The sequence below is a fragment of the Rhea pennata genome, chromosome 2 (genome assembly GCF_028389875.1).
Source record: "Rhea pennata isolate bPtePen1 chromosome 2, bPtePen1.pri, whole genome shotgun sequence".
Lineage (NCBI taxonomy): Eukaryota > Metazoa > Chordata > Aves > Rheiformes > Rheidae > Rhea > Rhea pennata.
Window position 1 is genome coordinate 53,260,935 of NC_084664.1, and position 14,755 is coordinate 53,275,689.

Sequence of the window (14,755 nt, forward strand, 5' to 3'; positions counted from 1 at the left end):
TGTACCTTCCATGTTGAAAGCTCCAGTTGTATTTACTGGGATAATAAACAAGTTAATTGAATTTTACTTACTTATTTGGAATATGGAGCAAATAAATGTGCAGTTGATGGTAAAGTCAGCTAGGGAAACTAGGAGATCCATAGTCTGAGTTTAGGTATAAGTCTCCCTATTACTTCCTGTAGTAGGGCAGAATTTGCCCCTTGATTGGAGAAGTACTGATTTACATAAATCTTACTACTGGGGGTAAGTCCTACATAATGCTCAGTTTGACTTGTACACTTAATTTCCAGTTCTTGAGCGATTAGTGAGCACATGCAACTAATGGACATGTCTCCAAGCCTCTTGCAGCTGAACTATTAGAAATGGTCTTCAACAAACCACTTTCGGAAATTTGGGTGGGTGAGTAAGGGAGGGGGCTATAACTGCATCAACTTCAACCACAAAGCACACCTAAACACAGTTGGATTCAGTCTTTTTTTAATAAATTAATGTCATTCAAAATACAGTGCCAGAACATGATGCAGCTGAACATGCTAGTAAGGTTTGTCATGAAGCACCTGTGTTCGTGTTAGATTGGCGGCGCCCCACTACTGCTAGTGGTTCCTGGGATTAATGCCAGAGCAGCACTACTCATCTGCTCTCCTGCACACAGAGCACAGGATATTCCTGAACAGTTTGCTCCCCCCAAAAAAAAAGTAAAAAAAGAAAAACCTGATAGCTAAGGGATATCTATACACAATCACACTACAGTAATGCTTGTTATTAAATTAACAGAAAATAAAGACCTGGTTAATCCACACTAAAACTTTGTTTTACAATGGAAAAATACATCAGCAGCAGGAAGTAATATACATGAGCCAATGTTACTGTAATACAGAACGTGGAGACATTTACTGATTAAAGCTCCACATAGACCCGCACTATGAGGGCTGACAATTCCTATTGCAAGCCCAGCAACTTAAGTCCACACCTGGTAAACTACCAGCTGCTTGGAAGACCTGTATTCTAAATAGACAGGTATAAGTTAGTGAAAATAGAATACATGCACCTAGTAATACAGCTTGACTGAACCTGCAGTCATTTTGCCCTGCATGTTACCATACAATGGAAGATCTACCCTTCCTACCACAGGTAGATCCATGGGATTTGTTTCTTATTCTTTTAATGGCATTGCTATACCAACGTGGATATTAGTATTGAGTGCAGCACAGTCCATTAATTAGGCCACACTGACAATTACATAACTAGCACTTAAGTAGGATATCCAGAAGTAGTTCAAATATAACTGGAAGATACTTTCAAAACAGTTGTGACATATCATCCTAGAAACAGTAACTACTTTTCTGAAGCTAATTTGCTGAACTGAGACTTTATAGAACTAGAAATTAATTCTTTAGACAAGTCAGATGCTTAAGCTTGTAATATACATATATTTCTCAATTATCAGATAATAGTATTTCAGATTACGGAAGCATATCTGCTCATTTCACTGATTTATACTGAATGGCTGCAAATGTTAGGTAGGGCATAAAAATACAACTCATGAAGGACAGGTTTAACACTTCTATTTCCAGACCTGTTCTTTCACGACTATTTCTTTCGGGGTAAAGAACTGGTTGCGCAGTCTAATTCGGGAGCTATACAGGTGGTAAAGTAACCATCTCCCCATCCAGCTCAAATTCATCAGCTCCATCTGGTGAAAAGAGATACGTTGGAGGTTTCCACGGGGACTCTTCAAGGCAAGATGGATACAGCTTTCCTACAGTGCACCGGAAGTCTTTCCCCAAGTCCCACAGCACGCGTTCTGATATATGCTGTCTGAGAAACCAGCGATCAAGTTCCAGGTCATATTGATAGGTGGCATACTTTGCTCTCTCGTTCATGTGGGTTTCTCGTATAAAGACGCATAAAGAATTGGAGATGACAACAGCTCTAACACAGGGGTCAGAATACCGCTTGGCAGGGATATTAGCCGCCATTCTCCATTCATTTTTATTCACATCATAGATTTCCACAGTTACGGAAGACCCATCTACAGTACTACTTGGGAGTCTTATACCGGAATTGCTGGCAATATGCAATCCTCCAATATAGAATATTTTATCACCAAAAGCGGCAGCCGAAGCAAAACATCTACTTGTTTGTCTCATAGCCATTTCTACCCAAGCATCTGACCTGGGAAAATAACAGTACATCAAGTTGTGTGCCATTACATAAATGCAGTTGTGAACTGCTACTGCTGTGCTCCATTGCCACGCACATGGCAATGGGCTTACCATGGTCCATTCATCTTTTTCAGTATCGTATCTTTCCACAGTTCTCCTGTTGAGTTCTCCACCTACGCTGTCTCCTCCAATTGCATAGATGTAACCTTCACAGCAGACCAGGGATGGCTTTATACGAACGAAGAGCATTGGTGTCTTTGGAAACCAGGTGTTTTGCTGTGCATCAAACCAGTAAAAGCAATTCACAGTTCTGAACGCAGCCTGGAGTTTGCTGCTTTTACTGTGATTGGTTTTTGTGTTTTTCAGAGGAACTTGCCCACCTGCTATATAGATATCATTATCAGGAGTTACAAGTGTTCCAACCTTATGCAAATCAGCAGGAGGGTTGCAGAGTTTGTAAACTTTTTCTGCCTGTGGGCTGTAACAGACAGAAGAATAAAGACTACCAGGGTTTTCAGCAGCAGCTTCAATGAATATCATCATCTCCTCTTTTGTCATACCAAGTCTGGGCTTGAAAAACTTGGGCATAGATTTGTACAGTCCTTGCACCACCACTGATTTATCATTAGGCGGTAAACCTTGAAACCAGGCTCTCTGTGTTACTTCTGAAAGTGCATCAATTCGAATTTGGCTAAGAACAGAGGACAAATACTGTGATCGTGATTCTGTGTTGTATTCCAGCCATAACATAGCAGCTTCACGAACTGTCTCCTCCTTTTCCACATTTAAATTGTCACTGCTTAAAATATCTATCAGTAGATCATGAGACAGTTGCATGAAAGCTTCTTGGTGGTACACAGCTGTGAATTTGTGCTCTACCATTCTTTTAGCACTCTGTTTCAACTCTTCACAGCTGAAGAGATCAGCAAAACTTAACAGACGCACGCAATTTTCTGCATTAATTTTTTTAATTAAGTATTCTCTACATCGTTGTAGCACATCTTCTACCTATAATAACACAAAGGAAAAACACATTAAGTATTACTGCATACAATCTATTCCTACACTTACCAGCAGTAGGTAAAAATACTCACACTTAGAAGTAAACAACTAAGTTTAAGCCTGGAATACTACGCATACACAAAAAAACAGGAGTGACTTAACTGATTCATACAGATTAAGTGCATCTCATGATGATGTCCCTTTGAGAAAATGATTATCTAGATGTTAGAAGTGCACTGTTTCACTTCCACCCTCCAAAGGGACCTTAAAGTCAGGAGGGACGTGTGCACAAAATATATCTGCCAAGCAAGTGCTATCCACACTACTGAGCAAACTGAACAAGAGTATTTTGAAATGACTAAACAGAAAGGAGTGTTCAAGAAATTAAATAAAAAATAGTTTAGAGAGTAGAAGCAGTTATTTCACACTCAAAATAAACATTCCTACCTGTAAGAAGCAGGCAGTTTCATAAAGCTGTTCTACCGTGCTGTCACTTATTGCCAAGTTACCCGTGTATGCATAAGTTATTATAGTTTGTAAGGTGGCTGCATCCACATTCCTCAGATGTACATGTGTTTGCTTACTTTCGCTCAGCCCACTCATGAACATGGCTCTGAAGAGACATATACATAATTAACACAAGGACCAATAATAAACACTGCAATCTTAAATAGTTTCTTTATTATCTCTAGGTCTTCAGTGATTTCACTCTAAAAGATAAATATTCTTCTGTGCTTGTGTATTTACAGGAGTTGAATATTTGCCTTAGGCTTCCATCTAGTATTTAAAATTGCACTTGTATAGAACATTTGAGAATTATCGTCAGTGCCTTTGGTAGGAGTTTTTTATATTTATGCATACTATGTTATATTAATCAGGAGAGAACTGTAATGATTGAAATTTCAAACTTTGCTACATTAGGTAATGATATGAGGGAAGAGATATCCTCCAGAAAACACTGCTTAGACATACGCAGACAGATCTTAAGATTTAAAAGAAGCTAATTTATGCATCTATAAGTTTAGTTTTTAATCAAAAGGCATGCTCTAAGCAAAGGCAAAAGCCTGCCCAGAAAGAGGGGCAAGCCCTAACACTACAGCAAGCATTTCTTATACATCATTTGTAACCATATGCAGTAAACTTCAAGTTTCTAGACAAAATCAGTGTCAGAAAAAAGTTTCTGACTTGCTCTGAAAGAATCCTTAAATATCCTTATTACATCTTTCTGAAAAGTAGAAAGGCAACTTTTAAAAAGGTTTTTTGAATACTTTGTATACTTAGCACCCGTTCTGCTTTCTAATCACAACACAATTAGGAACTAACTGGATTCTGATACTGTAAATCAGGTACCTGACATTTTCTTTCAAATGGATGAAATTCATTTTAAGAGTTTTATATGCATTCAAATTTAATATTAACAATTATATTGAAATTATTTATTTATTTATTGAGGAAAACAGGTAGGAGAGAACTTAGAAGGGATAGTGGGTGCTCCCTGTAGTCCTGCCTGTAATTAACAGGCGAATGGGACATGGGGATACATTCCCTCAAAAAAGCCATACCATAAAACATCTGATAAAATTAAGTAGTGCCTTATCTCCCTGCATTCTTTTAAGTTCCTTTACTCAGGACGAGGGCACTTTAGGAGGAGCCACTGACTGGCCGAGAAAGTATCTTGTCTCAACTTGCCAGGCAGCTTTCTGAAGGTGAGCAAGACAGTACAAGTACATGGAGAGATTCTCCTCTTCACAGAAAGTAAGGGGGAGCTGTTACAGAATCTGGCTGTACTGCACACTTACACACAGCTGAGCAGCACGTGCCAGAGCTGAGCTGTTGCTAGCACAGTGTTCAAGTACAAAGACAAAAGGTAAGCTGTCCATATTCATACACAATGCTGGATCAGTCTAGGAAATATTCTCCCTCCACCCTTCTCGAAGTCTCCTTCAGGGCTATCAATTTTTCATAATAAAGCTAAATTTAGGAAACTGAACATCTTTTTGTAAACCAAAGCAGGGAAGAAAAACAGAACATGTCAAAACTACAAGCTTGATGCTTCTTTTAACTAACGCCAGAACCCCATTCCATAAATAATAAATATATAAGAATAAGAGAACTGACTGCATGTTCTAATGCAGCACACTGCATGGACTCATGACAGCTTCCCAGCTTTATGATTAGCCACTCACACTAAGTCTGATCACGTTTGCAGTGGCTGCTCCTGTAGAGATTGTTGGAACTACGTCATCTGCAGGTGGCCACCAGCAATAATCACTCTCTAGTGATCATATGGTATTTGTTACTAAAAATTGTACCAGATTCATCTGAGATAAAAAATGAACATAGGAAAAAAGTGACAAATATTTATGTGAAAATAGTAAATTAACCCTTGAATAGTTTGTTGCATTAAGAGTTCCACTCTAACACAAGAAAGTAGACAAAATGTAGAAAACACTTTGAAATAGTGTTCTTTATGGACAGACCATCTCAGCAAGATAACAGAAATTGCAAACCACCTTTGGGAAAGTAAAGCTATAATTCACAATGCATTAGGAAGATAAAATATCCATGGATGTCACCAAGACCAGTTTCAAAGCTTTAAAATTCCTCCTCTGCAAGCAGACTAATTATCCTGTGATGCTAACAGAAATGGTTAATCACTGCAGAAAATCCATGATGCCTCATTTTCTAGAGCTTACTATGAAGTTATCTGCACAAAGTAGTAGCACTGGATAGATCTCATTAACACAACTTTTTAAAATGAAAAAAAAATAGGACATTTAGGAAAAGAGGTACTAATGAATTAAAAGTTGCAACAGCATCTTAGTAGGAAAAAAAGATAGCACTGTTGCACTGCAGCAAGCCTCTCAGGCAAGAGCATAGCTTCTGTCTTCTTTGCTGGAGAAAAACAGATGATTCAGAACAGAAAGTCATGAGTTTGCACAGCAATCCCTTTTAGCAGAAGCTTGTGCTAAGACACTTCAAATAAAGTAATCACAATGAAACTCCCATGGCAAAGTAAATAAAAAAATCTAGCTACCCTGTCTTGAAAAATAAGAGAATATCAAATACTTAAAGATTAATTTCATCTAGAAAAAAAAAAGTATGAAGAATTGGAAACCTACATAGTATTCAGACTCAATTAACTCCCTAAAGAAAACTAATAATCAAGTGATTTCTTTCTGTACTTTTGTATAAAAGTACAATATTTATCCAGAGTAAGTCACAAGATATTAGAAAATTTTACTCTTTTGATGTTTGCTATTAGTGTTTAAATTTTTATTATTTGCTTCACTGATCTCTAAAATGATCTGCAACACATTAACTGTTAATCAATTAAGTAATATTACACTCAAAGACAGATATCATAGTTTAATTAATAAATCCCACTTTGAATACTTACCTGAAGTATGAGCTACATGTTGCAAGAACCATCTTATGGCAGGGGAATTCAGTGCCCTCAACAATCAATACTATGTCAGTTAGCAACTGCTGTTCATAAAACAATTTTAACTGCTCCAGCAAGGATACAGCATATTCGGTATTTATCTGCCTCTCGTCCTGGGTAGACATGACTGTATTCCATTAATGTTTCCAGGAACAGAGAGAAAAGTCAAGATCTTTCTGCCAGAAAAGGGTCAGCTGAATGCTTCTGAAGTAACGGGGGGAAGAAATGGCAGGAGGTCTGTAGCCTTCAGAAGTGACACTGCTAACAGACGGCAGTTTATCTTGGACTGCTGACCCAATGTTTTAGACTTTGACCTGCTGTTAGGTCATCATGCTTTGATGTGATGTCACAGTCTGTTCAGAGACTTTCAGGAGCGTCTGCAGAGATCCTGTTGAGACTTAAAATGACGTAGCAAATGAACAAGCAAAAGCGAAGTCTGAGGTAGATTTCGTGGTAACATCTCGTGATCAGTGGCTGCACTTGAGTGACTGAAAGCAGGAAAATAAAATTGGTTTACAGTACAGCAAGTACTTATTCCAATTCCCCCCCCCTTATAGTTACCCTTTTTTAAAAGTGATTGCCTAAAAGAATTATTTCTATATTAAGTACTTAAGTGCTGGCACAAAAATCCTTGTGGAAAAAAGAGAAATATTTAAACAATAAAAATATTCCAAAGAAGTGTAAAGCAGAAGAGGTTGTATACAATTTCGCATCAAGACCTAGATCCATGAATTAAGATGATTTTATTCTATTTGCACAGCTTCTAACCCTGAAGAGTTTCAGCGAGGTTTGAAAGAGACTTTATTCCTATTACAAGATTTACCGAGTTTTCCCACTGAGTTCACCTCTATATTTCCTTCAATCATTGATAAGATAGCCACCTTTTTTTCATTCCCATATTGAGCAACTTTTTTATTGCCTGAACGTTTTTGTCTAATTAAGGTTATCAGTACAAGGTCTTCTAAGAATAGACGCCATTTCCTGTATTATCTTACCTTCCATGCACACACACACAAACATAATTAAGAATGGGAGAATTTTGACAGTAAAATCACTATCATAAAGGACAGGGTACCACAATTATCAAATACTTCAAGATTTATTAAGTGTTGCACTGTTCTTTTCCATTCTCAAATTTAGGAACAACCAGTGACGTATCTGTCTGATGTCTAAGTCACTATCAGTAGTTCGTGAAGAACAGGGAATGCACAAATCTGTCTTATTTGAAATGACATATTTTAAATTCCAGGCAAAACTACAAGATTTAGTGGAAGATGAACACTGTAGAAACACCTGCCAGTCACATCAAAGATTTGCTATTTCACCAGAGCCCTGCCTGTAACACAACTCAAGGACAGCTGTCTTTTAAATTCACTCACTTAAAGCAGATATGCTTAGTTAATGCCATTTTAATTACTACTAAGTTAGTGTCACTGATCTAATTCTTCTTCAGTGATGAAATACACACAAAAAGAAAACACACACACAAACTCTTAGTTTTCACTGGTTGTTTAACAGGAGAACAATCAAAAATCAAAGCCATCAGTGTTCAGTTTGTTCAGGTGAAGCCAGTTAAGAAAACACAGAAAAGTTGCTAATATTTTGGGGAGAGGAAAGAAGAGAAGACTACTGTCTCCTGCAATAACATCTATTAGCACGACATTTCTGCCCTCACACAGACTTTCAAGTTTTAAGTGCAGTTAAACACCAAAGTCACAAAACTAGAAGTGCCTCAAGGAACTAGCTTATCTAAAGCAATTACTTTTTTCTTCAAGTCACAGCTTCTTTTCACCAAATACATATCCTATCTCTACCTCACTGACTGCTATCCCGGTTATCTGATAATAGCTTAACATGCAACCTAATCCATTGACAGATTTTGCACTGAACCTTAAATGGCTACAAAGGCATGCAGACTTCCTAAGTGCGTTAGCTCCATAGAAATAAATAGCTCATGGCTCTGCTGGTATCCAGGGTCTATCCACAGCATTGTTTTTCCTGGCTTAGAGTACAGTTTTAAGAATACAAGCTGGGGGATTAAGCTTTGTTCAGACAGAACCACAGAGGTTGGAAGGGACCTCTGGAGATCATCTAGTACAACCCCCTGCTCAAGCAGGATCACCTAAAGCATGTTGCACAAGATTGCATCTAGCTGGTTTTGAATATTTCTAGAGGAGAGTTCACAACCTCTCTGGGCAACCTGTTCCAGTGCTCTGTTTTTTGTTTTTTTTTTTTTTTTTTTTTTTACTTCTTTTAAAGCTTAGTAAGATTTAAGAAGTCATGGATATCATAACTTCACATTCTGACGTAATTTTAAATAATATAAATCTTTAGGAACAGGAGAAATAAAGTAGAACTTTAACATACAGAGTTTTAGTCAACGGCTAACAGAACTAAAAGATTCCATGAAGAAATTGATATATACCTGCTAGTAATAGTGAAGACAGTTTTGTCAACATGAGGCTGACAGTGGGTAACTGAAAAAGTGGACCTGTCCAACAGAAGACAAGTTGAAACTGTGAAATTAATTACTATAAATAGCTGGAACATTTGAGTATGACCCTCAGTGACAGAAAAGATAGAGGAGATGACAGGAGTCTTGTTGCAGAACATTTATGTGGATATGAACCACCTTTGAACTGTGAATTCACAAAGCTGGTCTCCTTGGCTTACAGTTGATCTGAAAGAGACTCTTCAATGTTGTGCATTAGTGAGGTCTTCTGTAGGTTGGAACAAGCACATGTTAAGTACACAGGTCTCATTTTCCACATCTATACTGTGTTTTGCTGACAGTGATAATTGTTTGCTGAAGAACTTAAAATGTCATATCTGTCACAGAAGCCAGGACTCCCATCCCACTCCCTTCTACTAGAATGATACTAAATTCTCCTAGAAGAACAATTTGTCAACAATCTCTAAATTTTTGTTCTAAATTACTGTTATTTCTATAATGATTTGACAAAGATAAGTGAATTTGTTCAAAACATTAGGTAAGTGGTGTACGGAGATCACTTTGTGCATAGAAAGTCATCCAAGACTACCTGACTCTCTCAGACCTCTCCCTTAAGAGTTCAAGGCAACTTTTAAAGGCAACATCCCTCTTGCCTTAGAGGCTAAAAAAACTGACCTATTGAAATAAGAAGCAAATTGTCCAAAGCCACGCTCTTGCCAAAGGAGAACTGTAAGAATCTCAGTTTTCACAACTACCAATCTAACACTGTCCACCACACTACGCTTAGTTAGCATACAGCTCTTAGATTTCAGCTAATTGAAAAACAATGGCACTGATGGTGTTATGAACTTGAAAAGATCAGCAGTATTCTGTAGTTCTAACAGCTACACAGAAGCAGGTATTTGTCATTTATGGATGAAAAGGTACAGACGGCTGAAGTTAGAATTTCAGTTCAGCACATGATGCTAACAGAGTAAAAATACTCCTTGAATAAAAGTTCCATGAAGAAGACTTTCCCCTCAGTACTACTATGCCCTAGAATGACCCATCTCATGTGCCACCTTGTTCTGGGCAACTTCTTGAAAGACTGCTATGAAAAGTAGGGCTGGTAGATAGCAGTTGGAAGACCACAGCAGTACTGGATTGCAAACTGAACCAAAACATTAGCCAGTGATCCAAAGTCGCTCCGTATCAAGCTGGAGATCAACACTGACAAGTGGATAAGAAGGTTTTGTTTTGTTTTATGTAGTTATTCCTTTTAGAATAAGTTATTTTAATGAGGTGGTTTTAACACTGGTACACTGTAGTTCAAGTCTGAAATAGGTCATTCCAAAAATCAATCAAATGTTAATGAGTTATAGGACAGTGCTATTAATTGCCTTCCTTGAATTCACTTATCTTCTAAGGTCAGACAAAGACTTATAGAGAACTCTATAAACAGAAATACATACTGCACTACATACATGGAAGTGTTAGTGCTATATTTAAATTTATGTCATAAAAAAAAATCGATTATTTCCAATCCAAATAGCAGGGAAATATGAAAGGCATATAATATAATCTGGAATTGAACTACAGTCATCTTCAGCTTTTTTATGTTTTAAATAAAAAAATTACTTTAGTTTTCCAAGTAATAAGGGCAGAACAAATGTGTAGACATGCATTTCCTTAGCTAATTTAAATATTTTGGTATGGGGAAAAGAAACAGGTTCCTCTAAAGATCCCATTAAGTAAACCAGATTAGATGCCTAACTTCCAACAAAATTACAGGAAACAAAAGTTTCATTAAAGTTCCACAAGCAGGTTCCTATCTTCAACCATCTCAACACCTCTGAAACTAACTTAACTAAATTAACACTTCAATAAACACTATGTGACAGGGGAGACTTATTTGCCTGCTTAATATCCAGCTCATTTTAGCAAGTTTTAACTAATAAAAGGTTCTAAATGGTATTTTTGTGCACTTTTAATCAAATTCCAGTTTCCATCCAAGCACGGCTCCATACAAATCACAAGTGAAAACATGTCTAAAGAAGTGAGTCATTCACTATTTTTAACGTAATAAAATGTCCGAATTAAGAACTGAACAACTATACGCCAAACTACACAAGCGTTCAAGTGTATAGAGACAGTGATTCTCCTAGCTATCATTGAAAGTACCAAGTTTAGTATTAAGGCTGTGCTCAATTACAAATCAACATCTTTCAAAACGTGCACACAAATTCATGGTGTGGGAAGAAGGAGTATACAATTGCTAAGAAAAATTAAAAGCTATTACTTAAATCAATGCACCTAGCCAAGAGATCTCAAAGATGCGAAACGAAAGAGAATAAGGAGTTCAAAGCTCTACATTCCCAACTAATATATCAAATTTGTCTCTTTGGTAGTGAAAAAGAAATAGATAATTGATGAAGCAGTTTCAGTATCACTGACAGCACTGGAGTCCACAAACTTGAAGGAGATCATGACAGTGACATGAAATCTCAAAAAAATCGGAAAGGACAAGTTTATTCCTATACTGTTTTTATCTTGAAAATTACTTTTTACTTCAAACATGAAGTTTTTCAACACATTATGAATGGGACAGGAGTTACAACTTCAAGGTAGATGAGCTTCCTGAAACTAACCAGAAACTAGAGACTACAAGTGTCAGACTCCAGGCTAACACCATGTTTGGTCACACCTCAGCACCTATTTTTTCCCCTGCTTTTCTGCTCTTAAAGGAATTTATACAGTAAATGGAAAACCTGCCCAGAAACAAATTTAGCACTAGATAAACCAACAAGTTAACCTGGCACCTGGCCTTCTAAGTAGAGCATAGATACAGTTTCCACCCCCAAGGACACTTCTATCTTGCAAAAATAATTGACCTGCATTGGTAAATTAACCTTTGAAAAAAGCGAGCCATGGATGTCTCTAGTAAGGTCCAGCCATTTATCATTAATGTACAGAACAAGTATATTTTCACTGAACTCTACATTGTTAGCAAAGCTAGTCTCTTTTTCCTTTAACAATTTCAATCCCAATTCAGAAGCATTCATCATTCCCTTGAACATCATCACACTGTTTCACAGCAAATATTTAAACTACAAATTCAAGCAGCTCTAAATTAAGAAATTAGGCTAATAATTAGTGTAGTTTAAATAATCATAAATTACTTCCTGAAAGATTAGAGTCATGTAACAGGTACCTTATTCATGTCCATTTACTCTCAAAATGGAACAGCTACTAAATTAAGGATAAGACATTTTAAGATTTGCACCAGTTTTGTTTGATTTCACAATCCCGTGACCAAAATTAAAAAGCTTGCCTCAAAAAAAAGTCCAAAATTTAGTTTTAAAAAATGACTAAATAAGCAGCAAAGTCCTTTCCTCACTTTTGGTCTATTCCTGCAAGACGCCAGAGTTGCACAGCACCTTGTATAACTGGGCCTTTTTATTCTGCATTCAGAAGTCATTAGATAAGAAGTGCAACATCTATACCCAGGTTGAGAGGTTACATGATTTATCTGAGCACTTGAAATACTGAAAATTATTTACTTAGTTTGGTTTCTCCAGTATTAGAAGAAATAGATAAGATATTTTAATGATCTCCTAACTGCATCATCTTAACAAAATTCAAGTGGAAATAATCCCAAATGTACTCCAGTCATTCACAGACATTTCTACTGCAGGCAGGCATTGGAATTTCTGAGACAAACTGACAAACTGAAAAGGAGGGGGGAATACCATTCAGGTCCACTCTGATCATGAAGCAGTACAAAAAAAACCAAGCCATGCTTTTGCAGGAAAATCTCTAAAAATACAGGTGCTAAACACTACCAACATCTATTTCTAAATTAAAGTTATTTCAAATTCCAGCAAGTATCTATTCTCTGTAGTAAGTGTTTTTAATAACAGAAACACTAAATATGGGAAAAACTTAGGCATGCAAATGGTTGATTTCAAAACTATCTTGAATTCTCCACTACACATGTCTGGTCTGCAAGCGTTCACCAAGAATTATTTTGATCTTCGAATCCATGCATACTGACTCCCTCCTCTCTAAGTCACTATGGGTCCTAATACTATACATACACATATCTAAACATATCTGCAAGATAAGGTGGTCAACTATAAGAAACAGCAGTGCCCACTGCAGCGCTGTTCTCCGGAAAAACTAACAACCTCTCCGCCCTTTCGGGCATCTCTAAAAACATTCACGTTACAGCCATCCCTGCTACGCTGTGCCGAAGAGGAGCACTCGGCGCGGGAAGCCCTACTCCCTCCCACCACAGGACGCACCCCGCACTCCCCTCTAGCCCGCGGCACAGTACTACAGGAGGATCACACGCTTCCCCTTCCCGATATCCAGGCGTGCTGTCCCGTCCCTCCGTTTCTCCACTCTCCTTTCCTCCCTCCTCAAGGGGCTCCGCGGCCAACCCTACGGAAGGGCAGCGGGGGCCAGCGCCTGGCCGCGCCGGCGACAGCCAGGAGCTCTCCCCAGCTCCGCCGCGCCAGCAGCCGGCCAAGGGCGGCGGGGCGGCCGCAGCACCCACCTCACCGCTTTCCCCAGGGCGCCCCCCAAACCCCGCCGCGGGTCTCCGCCGGTGTCCGGCGAGGCCTGGGGCCGCAGCGTGGAGCCGCGCCCAGGCCGGGGAGGGGGAGGGGGGGAGACGGACAGCAAGACGCGCGCGGAGCCCCCGCGGGCCTCCTGCCGGCGGGGCGAGGCGAGGCGAGGCCGCCGCACGGCCAGGGCCGGGCCCCCACAGGCCGCGACGAGAAGGGAAACGGCTCCGAGGCCGGGCCCGGCTGGGGTGGCCGCCGCCGCCTCGCGGCGCGGGGGGGGGGGGGAGGGGACGCGGGTGCCGCCGCCATCGCCCCGGACAAACCTCCGACCGCCGCTTCCTCTTGGGCCCCAGAGTCCCGAGCGCGGGCGGCGAGGGGGGAAGCAGGGGGCGGAGGATCCGGTCCCCCCCGGGCTGCGGAGGCGGCGGCCACTACGCGCGCAGGCGCGCTGCCCTCCTCCGCCGCCGCCTCCTCTTCATCGCCAGCAGCATCAGCTCCGCTCGGCGGCCGTTACGACGCGCCGCGCCGCGCCGCGCGCCCGCCTGCTCCCCCTGCGCATGCGCAGAGCGGCGACCGTTGCGGGCGGGTGTTGGAAAGGGAGAAACGCGCCTCGCGCGCCCCGTCTGGAGCCTCGTCCCGCCCCCGTTTCCTGTTCCTCTCCCCCGAGCTTCCCCTGCCTACGCAAGCGCCCGCTCGCCAAGGCAACGGCGGCCGCTCGGGCGCTTCCGCTACGCAGGCGCGCGCTGGGGTGGGGCCGGGAGAGGGTCTCCGAGGGCGACGAGTGCGCCTGCGCGGCAGGCACGGCGCGCCGCGTGGGAGGCCCCCTACTGGGGGAGCGCGGCGCGGCGCGGCGCCCGAAAGCGGTGTAGCCGTGACGGTGAACGGCCGGGAGGCGGGAGGGCGGGCGGCTCCGCTCCGCTGGCCGTCGTCCGTCTCTTCCTCCCAAGACTTCCATTTCTTTTCTTCCTGTGGTCCTCGTTTGGGCCTGGACACTGTACCGTTGTCATTTGGTCAAGTGCCAGAGCCCAAGTTTGCTTTACCAAATGCAGCCTGAGGCTTTGAAGGGTTGAATCTGCACCAGGAGAGAAACAGCAAGGAAAAGGAAAGAGGAAAAGTCTAAAGTCTGGTCCAAGGAAAGGGAAAA

The 14,755-nt window shown here is 40.7% G+C and overlaps 1 protein-coding gene across 2 annotated transcripts; it reads right to left on the reverse strand.

The window, feature by feature from the left end:
* Positions 1-460: 460 nt before the first annotated feature.
* On the reverse strand, positions 461-14,192 carry KBTBD2 (kelch repeat and BTB domain containing 2). 2 transcript variants are annotated; one of them, XM_062569529.1, is made up of 4 exons: positions 13,935-14,192; positions 6,568-7,100; positions 3,615-3,780; positions 461-3,173 (listed from the first exon to the last, which is right to left on the reverse strand). In XM_062569529.1, exons 2-4 carry the CDS (start codon positions 6,735-6,737, stop codon positions 1,638-1,640), a joined length of 1,872 nt encoding a protein of 623 aa, XP_062425513.1. In that variant the 5' UTR covers positions 6,738-7,100; positions 13,935-14,192; the 3' UTR covers positions 461-1,637. The 2 variants fall into 2 exon arrangements, with proteins under 2 accessions (XP_062425513.1, XP_062425514.1); XM_062569530.1 differs by lacking the exon at positions 13,935-14,192 and adding an exon at positions 9,038-10,555.
* Between the last annotated feature and the right edge of the window lie 563 nt (positions 14,193-14,755).

Excerpts from the sequence above, each read along its gene's own strand:
- KBTBD2 (XM_062569529.1), bottom strand. The coding sequence starts at position 6,737 with ATGTCTACCCAGGACGAGAGGCAGATAAATACCGAATATGCTGTATCC. Across the intron at positions 3,781-6,567 it reads ACATGTAGCTCATACTTCAG|AGCCATGTTCATGAGTGGGC; the intron begins GTAAGTATTCAA and ends ATGTCTCTTCAG. Across the intron at positions 3,174-3,614 it reads AAACTGCCTGCTTCTTACAG|GTAGAAGATGTGCTACAACG; the intron begins GTAGGAATGTTT and ends GTGTTATTATAG.